This window comes from Lepidochelys kempii, chromosome 7 (genome assembly GCF_965140265.1).
Source record: "Lepidochelys kempii isolate rLepKem1 chromosome 7, rLepKem1.hap2, whole genome shotgun sequence".
Taxonomy (NCBI): domain Eukaryota; kingdom Metazoa; phylum Chordata; order Testudines; family Cheloniidae; genus Lepidochelys; species Lepidochelys kempii.
The window spans coordinates 54,567,227-54,580,892 of NC_133262.1; the positions used below are offsets into that span (position 1 = coordinate 54,567,227).

A 13,666-nucleotide genomic window follows, 5' to 3' on the forward strand; every position below is an offset into this window, starting at 1 on the left:
ATGGGGCCCCCCCCACTCCTATTGGCTGGCAACCGGCCAATGGGAGCTGGGGGGCGGTGTCTGTGGGTGAAAGCAGCACATGCCACAGAGCCTCCTGCCTCCCCCCCCCCCCCCCCAGGAGCTGAACCTGCTGCGCCACTGACCGGGAGCTGCCCGAGGTAAGCCCGTGTCCCAGCCCTGAGCCCCCCCCAAACCCTAGAGCCCGCACCCCCAGCCTCACCCCATTGCCCCCTCCAACACCCTGAAGCCCTCATCCCCAGCCCAGAGCCCTCACCCCCTCCTACACCCCAAAACCCTGCCTCAACCTGCAGCCCCTTCCCGCACTCTGAATCCCTCGGCCCCACCCCCCAGCCTGGAGCCCCTTCCGGAACCCCAAGCCCCTCATCTCTGGACCCATCCCAGAGCCAGCACCCCCAGCCCAGAGTCCTCACCCCTCCCACACCCCAACCTCCTGCCCCAGTCCAGTGAAAGTGAGTGAGGGTAGGGAAGAGCAAGCCACTGGGGGGGGGTGTTGTGAGCAGGGGCAGGGCCTCGGGGAAGGGGCAGGACAGGGGCGAGGCCTCGGGGAAGGGTCAGGGCTAGGGCCTTCGGTTCTGTGTGATTAGAAAGCTGGCATTCGTCGCCTCCCACCCTACAGAAACTACACATCCCAGAATGTTGGGGAGCGCCCCCTCTCTCTACAAGAACTACATATCCCAGCATGCCATGTGAGGACCCCCTCCCTATTGGAACTACACATCCCAGCATGCACTGTGAGCCTCCCCTCCCTATAGGAACTACACATCCCAGAATGTCTGGTGAGGTGTTTTCCTCCAGCCGGTGGGGACTGCCAGTCCCAGCATGCACGCGGGCCCCGTGGCATGCTGGGACTGGCGGTGGCCGCGGGGCGGACGGCTGCGAGCGGAAGCCGGAAGCGGCGCGGCGGAAGCGGGTCCCGGCTGGAGGGGGGTCGGCAGGTGATACTGGGCAGCGCAGAGCCATCTTACCCGGCCGGGGACGGGAGTCCGGCCGCTGCCTGCGCCAGGAGAGGAGCCGGGACCGAGACCGGGCTGCGGTGGAGCCTGCGCGGGGAGCCGGGGCCATGGGGCGCTAGGGACCGGCAACCCGGAGCCGCGCGGTCCCAGCCCCGGGAGGCGGCGGCAGCTCCCCGTTCGTGTCCGCCAATCGCTGGAGCGGCGCCCCCGCACTTGCCCGCTGGCCCCATGGGGCAGGAGACGCTGCCAGCACTCTGGTAGCCACCCCCGGGACACCGCTTCTTCTCCCCCCTTGGGGCACCGCGCCTGCCCTCCAGCACCGCCTGGGCAGCCCCCCTCGGCCACTGACCCCTGGGGGCACCGCTCCCCCATCTCCGGGCACTGACCGGGGGTACCACTCCTTTCCTCTCTCCCCCAGGCACCGACCCCAGCGACACGGCTCCTTTCCTCCCCCGGGCACCGACTCGGGCACTGCTCCTCCGCAGAGCCCTCCAACCTTCCCCTGCCCAGGGCGCTGCTTTTCCCTTCGCTCTTCCCCCTAGCCCTGGGGCTGCTTCACCGGCGACGCGCCCCCTGCCTCCTAGGCAGTGCGTGAGAACCACCCCTCATTCCGACCCCTCACGAGAACAGGGGAGGTTTTACATCCATTCAAACGCAGAGAAGTGTCCCACCCTACCCCCCACTACCTTTTTTGTGATGGGGAGGTTTTTTGTTTTTTTTTTGCACTTGTTGTGAGAGAAAAGCACAATCTCAGGGAGACCTGAATCTATAGTGAAACTTAAAAGAAACAAACCACCCCTTCCCTCCCCCCCCCAATCAGACTCTCCAGGTCACTTGCAGCTGAAACCTTCAAACTTTTCTGTGTCTGTCAGACGCATGCCTGTGTCACGGCTGGAAGCATCAGTCAACAGACTAACCAAGTCCTGGGGTTTAAGTATGTTTTGTGGACATAAAAGTTTTTAAACTTTTTAAAGAACTTGGTATCTTTGGGATTTTTATGAGTTTCCCTTATTTTATGTCACTTTCCTGCTCTCCCTGCTTGAGACAGCTGTTGCTTTGTTTTTTCCCTGGTGTTGTAGTACAGGGACCTGAGTGGAGCTGGACTTTTAATTCTTGATAAAAGTTGTCCTGGAGTCACGTTGATCCATCTGTCTGAGTGAGCAGATCTGTCCCTTTCCTTCCTCGTGTCTATTGGATGTGATGGAACTCATGTTTGCAGAGTGGGAGGACGGGGAAAGGTTTTCGTTTGAAGACTCTGACCGCTTTGAGGAAGACTCCCTTTGTTCCTTCATCTCTGAGGCAGAGAGCCTTTGCCAGAACTGGAGAGGATGGAGGAAGCAATCAGCTGGACCCAATTCCCCTACTGTCAAAATGAAAGGTGAGAGCACAGTTTCACTGGGATGTTCTGGGAATTTGAGTGAAACTTCTGGGCCATGTGGGGATGGGGAAGCATGTAGACATGTTGGAACCATCCAAGGCATGAGCCAAAATCAGTTGCCTAGTAGGGGTAGCTTGTGAGTAGAGGTTGCACAAAATTGTGCTAGAAACTTGGATGCAATGATGGTTGCCTATTGGAGGAGATTGTTAATGCGGGTTTTCTGTAGTGCTTTTCTGTCTCAGACCATGTTTGCCAAAGCTGTTCTTGGGAATTTGGAGGGAAAAAACCAAAACCTACGTTGCAATAAGCAAGGTGCATACTTCAATGGGAATAATTAGTCACAGGCTCCCAGTTGTGTTTAACTGAATAAACTGCTACATAAAGATTGTCTTACTACAACAAACGCTCTAATGAAGTTGTGTGTTGGCTTCCCCCCCAACCAGTTTGTGTACAGTAGTCCATTTTCGTGTTCACTCTTCTGTATTTCACTTTATCCTTCTAGTGCCTGTAGCAAACTTTCAGCAGTAGCTGTTGAGCAGGCAGGTATGGAGACCTTATTGCAAGGAGTGACTGAGCTAGTACAGTAGTGTGTCAGCTCTGCCCCAAAGTTGATTATATTCCTGCCCTACTGACAGTTATCCCCTTCTGGCTGGAGAAAGCCTAATATACCGTACCAGCCTCCAGAAACTGATTTCCAAATAGTGGTAGCTGCTAACTTTTTGTCTGAGCTGATATGCGTTTGTATTAAACCATTTTATTGAACAATTGTATTAAATCATTTGTCTCAAGTGACTTTACCTCACAATTCAGGTACTGATCATACTGAATAGAGCCAGGCATAATGCTAGCAGAGCTATTTCAACCTTGCTTACATAATGACCATTTCTCTTTGTCCTGTGTCCCTCCATAGCTCTGTCAATCCCCATTAATTCTGACCTGTGTGACCTCACCTGCTTTTCTATTACTGCACTCCCCACAGCTCTGCACCTTTATCCTGAACTATGGCACTTACTGCTTTTCCAAGCCTAGGTCCTTCTTGAACAGAGAATGTTGTTTGTAATACGTTGTGCTGAAATATGGTAGTTTTGTGATGTGCATAAATGTCCGCTTGGCATTAGATTAGGACAAGAAAATGCATTTTACTTTGAACCATCATCTTCACATGACAGCCTAATTTTTCTCTGCTTAGTGAACTAGAACACTGGCACTAGTCCAGGATATTTAACCTCCTTTGTCTCTCTCTGCTGAGTGTCATGGGGCTATGAACAATGACGGGGAAGGAAAGGAGCTTGGAAATCTTGCCGAATGAAAGTGCAAGCTGGATGTTTTTTTGAGGTGCTGCTGTCATGATACATTTTGGTTTCAGTTATTGAACACTCCCAGGTAAAATGAATAAGGAATGGTAGCACCATGAAGTATCTAGCAAAGCCACATTATACTGACATATAGACACCAGCGCCCTGTTCAAAGCAGCATATAGACAACATGGCTTTTTTGTTTTTGTATGTTTCACTTTAAATCTGGTTGCACACGCTGAGGCACTGAAAGAGAAGGTGTCGTAGAGCTGAAAAAGTCCCAATGCAAAGAGGAAAGTCCCCTCTAGCTCTACAAAGATAGGGGTGTGAGACTGGTCCATGCAGGGTCAGGGGTCAGATTGTAGGGAAAAAAAGGTGGAGGTACCCTTTCAAACACTGCCCACAAAATAAGGGCTGTCCACGAGTCGCCAAAATGAGGCAGTGTTCACCACAGATTGTGCAGATGTTCAAAATACAATTGTGTGTGCTGCTGGACTCTCTTGATTTCTGCTCCCCCTCAGTGGGGCTTGAATATTCATTCCCATGGGCTCTTCTGGGATACTTTGACATGGTTTCTTCTTGACTTAGTTGGAAAGAAGTGGTGATATCTCCCAATTGTCATCCACTGGTGGCACCAAAATGAGAGAGCCACTCAAAGTCAATTGTGCAGATCTGTGATCCTCGCTCTCCTTTCTAACATGAAAAATAAAATGGTTGAAATATATAAATTATCACTAAAGCCTTATTGAGAGGAATGGGGCAGTTCACACTTCTGAGAGCGAAGGTTCCAGGCTTTCTGCAAATTCACATGGAGAGCTGTACTGGTTATACTTGGTTCACATTTCTGAGGTTTTCTTTGCAACCATAACTACTAGAGACGTACTTTTCTTTTAAATGGAAACTGATATTCTGGAGACGACGACGGTAACTTCAGAGAGGTGCTAGTTCTGCATACGGTGTGTGCTGGCTGTTTCTAAGCAGTACTCAAGGTTAATCTGTGAAATGTAAAACATGCGCTGTGTTTCACTTCATAAGCATATTTATTCATCTAACACAGAGGTACATCGTTTAAAGAAATGAAAAGCACACACAAGAACACAGCATAATTAGGGCATTTGGTAGCAAATGTAGACTGGATTTTCCTGAGAGATCCACTGTGTTACTGGAAACAGAGTAGTTCAGTCCTTTTTATGCTCACTCAATCCACCTACCATGAGGCTGAACGTAGAAGTGTAGGGCTGGAAAGGACCTTGTAAGGTCATCAAATCCAGCCCCCTGCACTGGGGTAGGACCAAGTAAACCTAGGCCAGCCCTGGCAGGTGTTTGTTTTAACTTGTTCTTAAAAACCTCCAATGATGGGATTCCACAGCCTCCTTTGGAAGCCTATTTCAGAGCTTAACTATCCTCACAGTTAGGTTGGATATTAGGAAAAACTTTCTAAGGTTCCCTTGCTGCAGATTAAGCCCAATACTAGTTTTAGTAAAAAGAAAAGGAGTACTTGTGGCACCTTAGAGACTAACCAATTTATTTGAGCATGAGCTTTCGTGAGCTACAGCTCACTTAGCTGTAGCTCATGAAAGCTTATGCTCAAATAAATTGGTTAGTCTCTAAGGTGCCACAAGTACTCCTTTTCTTTTTGCAAGTACAGACTAACACGGCTGTTACTCTGAAACTAGTTTTAGTGGACATGGGGAAGAATTAATCTCTCTCCTCTTTATGACAACTCTTACCATATCTGAAGACTGTTATGAAGGCGCCGCGCCCCCCCCCCCCCCACCCCCGGGGTCGTCTTTTCTCAAGACTAAACGTGCCTATTTTAACCTTTCCTCACAGGTCAGGTTTTCTAAAGCTTTGATCATTTTTGTTGCTCTCCTCTGTACTCTCTCCAGTTTGTCTTATTGTGACACCCCAAACTGGACACAGTACTCCAGCTGAGGTCTCAGCGGTGCTGAGTAGAGTGGAACAATTACCTTCTGTATCTTGCATACAATACTCCTGTTAATACACCCCAGAATGGGATTAGCCTTTTTCAACACTGGATTACATCGTTGGCTCATGTTCAATTTGTGATCCACTTTAACCTTGAGATCTTTTTCAACACTACTATTGCCTAGCCTGCTAGTCCCCAATTTGTATTTGTGCATTTGATTTTTGTTCTTCCAGAGTGAAGTACTTTGCACTTGTCTTTATTGAATTTCATCTTGTTGATTTCAGACCAATTTGCCCATTTGTCAAGGTCATTGTGAACTCTAAAGTGCTTACACCAACCCCCAGCTTGGTGTCTTCTGCATATTTTATAAGTGTACTCTATCTGGAATAGACCTCTCTGGAATTCTGCTAGATACTTACTCCCAGTTTGATAATGAACCATTGGTAACTGCTCTTTGAGTACAGTTTTTCTGTCAGTTATGCACTCTCTTCTGGTGATTTAATCTAGACCATGTTTCCCTACTCTGATGGGTGGTTGTGGAAGGATATTTGAACTTCTCCAGTGTGCTTTAAGGACTCATAGCTGTACTGCTTTTTCAGGAATGTTTAGGTGTACTGAATGCTCATACATCAGAAATTTAGGATAGTTACACCTGCTAAACTCTCATAGCATTTTAATTGCTCAGTATGAGCAAGTGGCAAAAAGACCTTCTTGTCATACTTTCTCTGTATTCTGGGATGGCATTTTCAGCAGTCACACAATGTGTTTTTGCTTTCTTTTCAGATAGTAGAATCAATAACGTTAAGTAGGAATCCATTTTGTCCCCTGTATGGATGCTAATACTTGTTGAATCTACACTAGCACTCATTAATTCAGCTGAACAGGTAATACAGTTACTCCTCACTTAACGATGTAGTTATGTTCCTGAAAAATGCGACTTTAAGTGAAACGATGTTAAGTGAATCCAATTTCCCCATAAGAATTAATGTAAATGGGGTGGGGGGTTAGGTTCCAGGGAAATTTTTTTTGCCAGATAAGACTATATTTGTCTGTGTGTGTAATACACACACAGTATAAGTTTTAAACAATTTAATACTGTACACAGTGATGATGATTGTGAAGCTTGGTTGAGATGGTGAAATCAGAGGGTGGGATATTTCCCAGGGGGATGCCTTACTGCTAAATGATGAACTAGCAATTGACTGAGCCCTCAAGGGTTAACTCGTTGTTAATGTAGCCTCACACTCTACAAGGCAGCAGGAATGGAGGGAGAGGAGACAGCATGACAGACAGAGACACACGCACAGGGTGTGTGTATGTGAGAGAGAGAGAGATGCGCATTTCCCCTTTAAGTATGCTGACCCACTATTAAGTACACTGCCTTGTAAAGTTAATCAGCAAGCTGAGACCACAGCTGCTGCCAGGAAGCTCCCTCCATCCTAAGCCTTGTCGTGTGTCCCCCTGCTCTATGGAGATGGGGTAAGCGGGGAGCAGGAGCAAGGGGGAGGGGAACACCCTGACATTAGCCCCCCCCCCACAGCAAGTAGGAGGCTCCAGGGAGCAGCTCCAAGGCAGAGGGCAGGAGCAGCACATGGCAGTGGGGAACTTAGGAGAGCGGGGAGCTGATAGGGGGGCTGCCGGTCCATCCTGGTTCCAAGCCCCCACCAGCTAGCTGCAATGTGCTGCTCTTCCTGCAAGCAGTGGACAAAGCAAGCGGCTGCCAAATGACATTATAAGGGAGCATCGCACAACTTTAAATGAGCATGTTCCCTAACTGATCAGCAACGAAACAACGTTAACCAGGATGACTTTAAGTGAGGAGTTACTGTAACTTCATTAGGGAGTTTCAGGAAAACATTCCCACTGTAGTTAAAGCTTTTGAGAGCAACTAAAAATCCTTTCTAACTTGCTATTTAACAACTCTTGGCAATAGTATACATTTTACTTCAGAAGAATTGTTGATTTCATTACTTCAGTCCATTCAATTGTTTGTTCCTACTTCTTAGACTCAGGTCATAAGGGACTATCATGATCATCTATTCTGACCACCTCCACACGGCAGACCACAGAACCTCATCCACCCACTCCTATAATAGTCCCCTAACCTCTGGCTGAGGTACTGAAGTCCTCAAATCATGGTTTAAATGCTTGAAGTTAGAGAATCCACCATTTACACTAGTTTAAACCTGAAAGTGATCCGTGATCCATGCTGCAGAGGAAGGTGAAAAACCCCCAGGGTCTCTGCCAATCTGTCCTGGGGGAAATTCCTTCCTAAGCCCAAATATGGTGATCAGTTGTACCCTGAATATATGGGGAAGACCTCCCAGACAGACACCTGGGAAAGAAATCTCTATAGTAACTCTGAACCCTCCTCTTCTAGTGTCTCCATCTTACTCAATGAAAGTGAAAAAAGATATAGTCTTACACCTGATGTTTGGTAATTGCTTGTTTGTGGTGTTGATCAGCAGCTTTCAGATTTACCAGTTGGACTGAGAAACCAGGCACCTTGTGAATTCAGCACCGTGAAGACTGAAAAATAAGTCGAGCTAGCCAGCTTTCCACCGAACCATGTTATTAAATGACTTTCCCACCTCCGAGAAATTTATGGAATTTAGCAAACCAAACCCCTGTAATGATTCACAGCTCCACCCCTCCCATATTATTTGACCCCACCCATTAGCCATCCAAGGACTACGCCCAGCCTCCTTCCCCTCTAAGCTTCAAAGCAATTTTTTATTTTCTAATAGGTATAACAAGGACCTCAGTGGTCTCATCATAGACCTTTTAATTTGTTTAAAATAAGTTAAAATTTTCATTTACACTTGAAACTAGATCCTAATATTTCTAGTATGAAAAATCTTTTCAAGCATATGATGTTCATGTAAACACTTCTGTGGTAGATAAAACAGCCCAAAATCCAATTGCCTCCCCTCCACATGTGCACACACAAATCCATTGTGTTGGGTTTTTCTGAAAAATGTTTTTCACGTTCCTGTCTTCCCACCCCCAGTCTCTTCTGTCTCAAGTCTCTCAAGGACAGATGTTTACCAAACACTTAAGAAGACTGCCAGGAATACTGAAGAACCGTGAAGTATTGTATTGCCAAATCTTTTTGCTCAATTTGTATTTGTGCATTTGCACCAACTTCTCCTGGAAGTATAATGACAACTCAGACCTGTGTAGTGATAAAACTCTATTCATACACAGGCAACTCGTGTGAAGAAAAGCTTAAATTTGCTTTTACAGCAAATTTGAATAGTTATACAGTGTGTTATGAAAGGCTAGAACTTGTACAGAGAAATTGTGGCAGCAAGTGGTCATCTAGAAAGCATCCTCATTAGCTGCAGAAGGTTAGTAGCAGCAGGTTTAACTTAATAGGCAGCAGGTTTAAAACAAACAAAAGAGTATTTGTTTGCACACAACAGAGTCAACCCATGGAACTCCTTGCCAGAGGATGTTGTGAAGGCCAAGATCATAACAGGGTTCAAAAAAGAACTAGATAAATTCAGGGAGGATAGGTCCATCAATGGCTATTAGCCAGGACGGGCAGGGATGTTTGCCAGAAGCTGGGAATGGGTGACAGGGGATGGATCACTTGATGATTACCTGTTCTGTTCATTCCCTCTGGAGCATCTGGCATTGGCCACTGTTGGAAGACTGGATACTGGGCTAGATGGACCTTTGGTTTGACCCAGTGTGGCCATTATGATGTTCTTGTGGTAGGACTCCTTTGAAGGGGTATAAATTGGAAAAAAGCCTCTGTCAAACTACTGGTAATACCCACTGTGTTAAGTTTGGGGGGACATGCTTTGAAAAATCAAACTGGAATGATACAGTACAGAGCATCTGGAACACTAGAAGGTTTGGCAGAGAGACCTGAGGGAAGGCTGGGGGCATGATCAGTTTAGAGAAAAGACTCAGAGATAGACAGAACAGTGTCTAAGTTTGTAAAATGCGATGTAAAGAGGACAGTGACTAAGGGTATGTCTTCGGCAGCGCTTTAATGTGGCTGTGTAGTTGTGGCACCAGCGCTGTGAGAGAGGTCTCCCAGCGCTGTAAAAAAACCCACCCCCACAAGGGGAGTAGCTACCAGCCTTGGGAGTGCGGCTCCCAGCACTGGTGCACTGTCTACACTGCCACTTTACAGCGCTGAAACTTGCAGCACTCAAGGGGTGTTTTTTTCACACCTCTGAGCAAGAAAGTTTCAGCGCTGTAAAGTGGCAGTGTAGACAAGGCCTAATTTTCATTAGTTAATAAGGACAGAAAGAATTAATGGGATCCAGAGAGCAACAGCCCCTCATTCTGCTACAAAGTCTTCCTGTAAAACATGCAACACATTAAAATTAATCATAGGTCAAACACTAAGTACCTAAAAGTAGCAACAGAAACTTGTAGTGTTCTTTTCTGAAGTTCATGTGCTGTCCCTTATGTTTTACTGCTCTCCAAACTGGAGAGGTCTATTGAGGTATCTGAGGTATTGTCTGTGGTGTACTATATACAGATGTAGAAGAACTTGGGGGTGGTGATATTTAAAATACGCACTGCATAGCCTGCTGCTGTGGTGCAGCTTTTTACTAGCGTATTGCATGGCCTGAACGTACTACTTCTATTTTGTTTGTGTTGTGGGAAGAGGGGTTTTTGCAAGTAACCCAGTCTTTATGCATATAGAATACACAAGATACAACACACCTGCTCATCATGTCCGAACTGGTTAATCAAATCTGTCCATATAGAACTGCAAACATTATAATGTACTACTGCTCCCAAATATATTAACAGAGCAACTGTTAAAAACCTGGTGGCCAGAGTGCAAAAGCCACACGTAAACACTCAGCGAAAGTTTACAGTAAAGTAAACCCTTTAAAAACTAGAGAAAATACCACAAAAACACATGATCTGATGAGAGATAATATACTGCTGAAAATAGGTCTCCTCACATGATGATGTTAGGGGGAGGACTCAGATGCTAGCAGTATGTAGACTTCTCTAGACCAGTGTTTCTAAAAAAAATAGTCCATGGACTGGCACCAGTCCCTGAGATCTCTCTGACACAGTTTAGGAAGGCAGCAGGCTAGTCCCTGGTATCAAAAAAGGTTAAGAAACATTGCTCTAGACTATCAGTCAACCCAGGGAATGTTGTTTCACCTGTTTTGTGGTGGGTATTGCAGGTGCCAGTGGCTCTTTAAATAGCAGCAAGGTAAACTAAAGTTAATTAGGAAACAGTTCGTGGATTATTAGAATAATTGCAACTATGGAATAAGCTGTATGGGGAGATTATGGGATCACCAGCGCTGTAGAGAATATAAGCGAGGCATTAGGTATTATTTTGTCAGGATTGGTTTTTTCCTGTGTTTGTAGTGTGCCTAGAACTGGGGGGCTTGGTTTATGACTAGATTCCCTAGACACTAAAGTAACACCACTGGTTTACAATGACTATAATAATCTTCAGTGCAGAAATGTGGGCCACAGAAGCAACACAGAGTTCTTTCCCAAACTCAGCATTTTGCTTTTGTGATTCAGATGGTACCCAGTGATATCTCCATCTTTTAGGAGTCTTTTCCTATTAGGTGAATAACTATCTAAAGCATAGGCCTGCCTCTTCACCTGCATTATACTCCGCACCCCCTTTAGAAGCCAAAAGTAATTATTTCCAGGCTCCCTTGAGACCATTTAGTGTGTGTGTGTGTCTCTGTCTCTGTCTCTCTCCCAAGAATGAGAACAGGAATGAGATCATAAAAGGTTTAGTGGGGAGAGGTTTGATTTTTTTTTTTTTTTACTAACTACCATTGGGTTGGACATTGGAAAAACTCAGATATAACCCTCCCCCTAAAATTACACATTTTGATTCCCTTTCTTTCACTAGTTTCAGAGTAACAGCCATGTTAGTCTGTATTCGCAAAAAGAAAAGGAGTACTTGTGGCACCTTAGAGACTAACCAATTTATTTGAGCATAAGCTTTCGTGAGCTGTAGCTCACGAAAGCTTATGCTCAAATAAATTGGTTAGTCTCTAAGGTGCCACAAGTACTCCTTTTCTTTCACTAGTGTCTTGTGGGTTCCTGTCTTTGCCTTGGTTTGGAATTTCTCACCTTTTTATTCAGAGGTCTTCCTGGATTCCCTTTTACTACTTAATATCTATCCTTGCCCACACGTCTTGTAGAGACCCTCTGATTGCTGGAGGATTGGAGATCACAGATGCGTCTGTCAGCCTGAGTTTCCAAAAGAATTATAGTAATCACACCTTTCCTTCTAGGGACTGAGTGCAAGGCTGTTTTACCCCAGGGGATGAGGATCTGTATTTGGTCCTAAACTCTGATTTGCTGCTAAGCCCCCTTCTATTTTCTGTTCCTTCCCTTTCTACCTTCTTTGTTTGGGTAACTCCTCACTTAAAGTCGTCCCAGTTAACATTGTTTTGTTGCTGATCAGTTAGGGAACATGCTTGTTTAAAATTGTGCGATGCTCCCTTATAACCTCATTTGGCAGCTGCCTGCTTTGTCCACTGCTTGCAGGAAGAGCAGCCCGTTGCAGCGAGCTGGTGGGGGCTTGGAACCAGGGTGGACCAGCAGCTCCCTATCAGCTCACTGCTCCCGTAAGTTCCCTGTGCGGCAGCCGCCCAGCAGGCTATCAATTGCTGGCAGTTCAGCTGTCCCTCCCCCCGCTAGCATGTGCTGCTCCTGCCCTCTGCCTTGGAGCTGCTCCCTGGAGCCTCCTGCTTGCTGTGCGGGGGGGACAACTAATGTCAGGTTGTGCGCGCACACACACACACACAGTCTCTGTCTGCCATGCTGTCTCCTCTCCCTCCATTCCTGTTACCTTGTTAATGGAGCCTCACACTCTACAACGAGTTAACCCTTGAGGGCTCAGTCAATGGCTAGTTCATCATTTAGCAGTAAGGCATCCCCCCGGGAAATATCCTACCCTCTGACTTCACCACCTCAACCAAGCTTCACAATCATCATTGCTGTGTACAGTATTAAATTATTTGTTTAAAACTTATACTCTGTGTGTGTGTATATATATATATATGAGTCTTTTGTCTGGCAAAAAAAAATTTCCCTGGAACCTAAGCCCCCTATTTACATCAATTCTTATGGGGAAATTGGATTCGCTTAACATTGTTTTGCTTAAAGTCGCATTTTTCAGGAACATAACTACATCGTTAAGTGAGGAGTTACTGTATTTAACCTATGCTCCTGTGCATAGCTTGTTTCCCATTGGTAACAGCAGAAGCGGTGTTATCTTTGTCAGTTTCATTCTGCTGGGCCACTGGTATGATCTGGTGCTGTGGGCATGGAGAGCAAGGAGAGACTAATTGTATTGCTGTCACAGCCACAGCTAGTCCAGCTCCTGCCCCCAGCGCGTCCCTGGGTCACCAGTTAGAATAGCAGTGTGGAACTAACAAAGACCTGCTGCTGCTCTGATGGTTACAAATATAGATATGGGAACATGTGATTCCTCCCTCCATTAAAACTGTGTGAGGGGCGGTAAAGCCATGACTTTTGCTGCAGTGAGAAGAGCTTCTACTATGTAAGAGTTTCCCAGGTGATTTATTGAATTTCAACTTCTAGGTTTGCTAAGCCTGTTCTCAAAACAGCTAACCTTTCTAAAATGAAGATGAATATTTTCAACTCTCTCAGCTGATCATTAGTGATGTTACATGTAAATTGTTCTGTCCCCAAAAGCAGTTATTTGGCTCCTTAAAACTTCCAGACTTGGTTCATCTCCAAAATGGCTTGGTGGATTGATGAGACTAAAGTGGCAATAGTCCAAGTTATACAGATCTGTGTTCTGTATTTGCACTGTCTCTGGTTCAAATGTGGTGAATGTAATCTGTTTCAAGAGCCAGTGGTCAAATGCAACATACTGTGACAATTTATAACTTTGGAACTCCAGTTCAGTTTGAAGAAGAGCAACAAAACCAGAAGATGTTACATAAACAGTTTACAGAGAAACATTACTTTTTTGTACATTTTTCATGCAAGCTATGCCTCCCAGAATGCTTTAGTTAAACAGAGGAATTAGGAAGACAAAGTAAGGGAGGTTTTCAGGTGAGATTTGAGAAAGTAAAGGCTGTTCCACTTACCAGGTAGC

The 13,666-nt window shown here is 45.9% G+C and overlaps 1 protein-coding gene across 3 annotated transcripts in view; it reads left to right on the forward strand.

Annotated features, from left to right (window-relative positions):
• Positions 1-850: 850 nt before the first annotated feature.
• The window catches only part of ZSWIM8 (zinc finger SWIM-type containing 8), a 147,460-nt gene continuing 134,644 nt past the window's right edge, over positions 851-13,666 (forward strand). For 2 of the 3 annotated variants that reach the window (XM_073352871.1, XM_073352872.1), the window contains exon 1: positions 851-2,352. In XM_073352871.1, coding sequence (XP_073208972.1) covers positions 2,175-2,352 — 178 coding nt within the window. In that variant the 5' untranslated portion in view covers positions 851-2,174. The remainder of the gene's footprint in view (positions 2,353-13,666) is intronic. The other variant, XM_073352873.1, reaches the window with a different exon arrangement.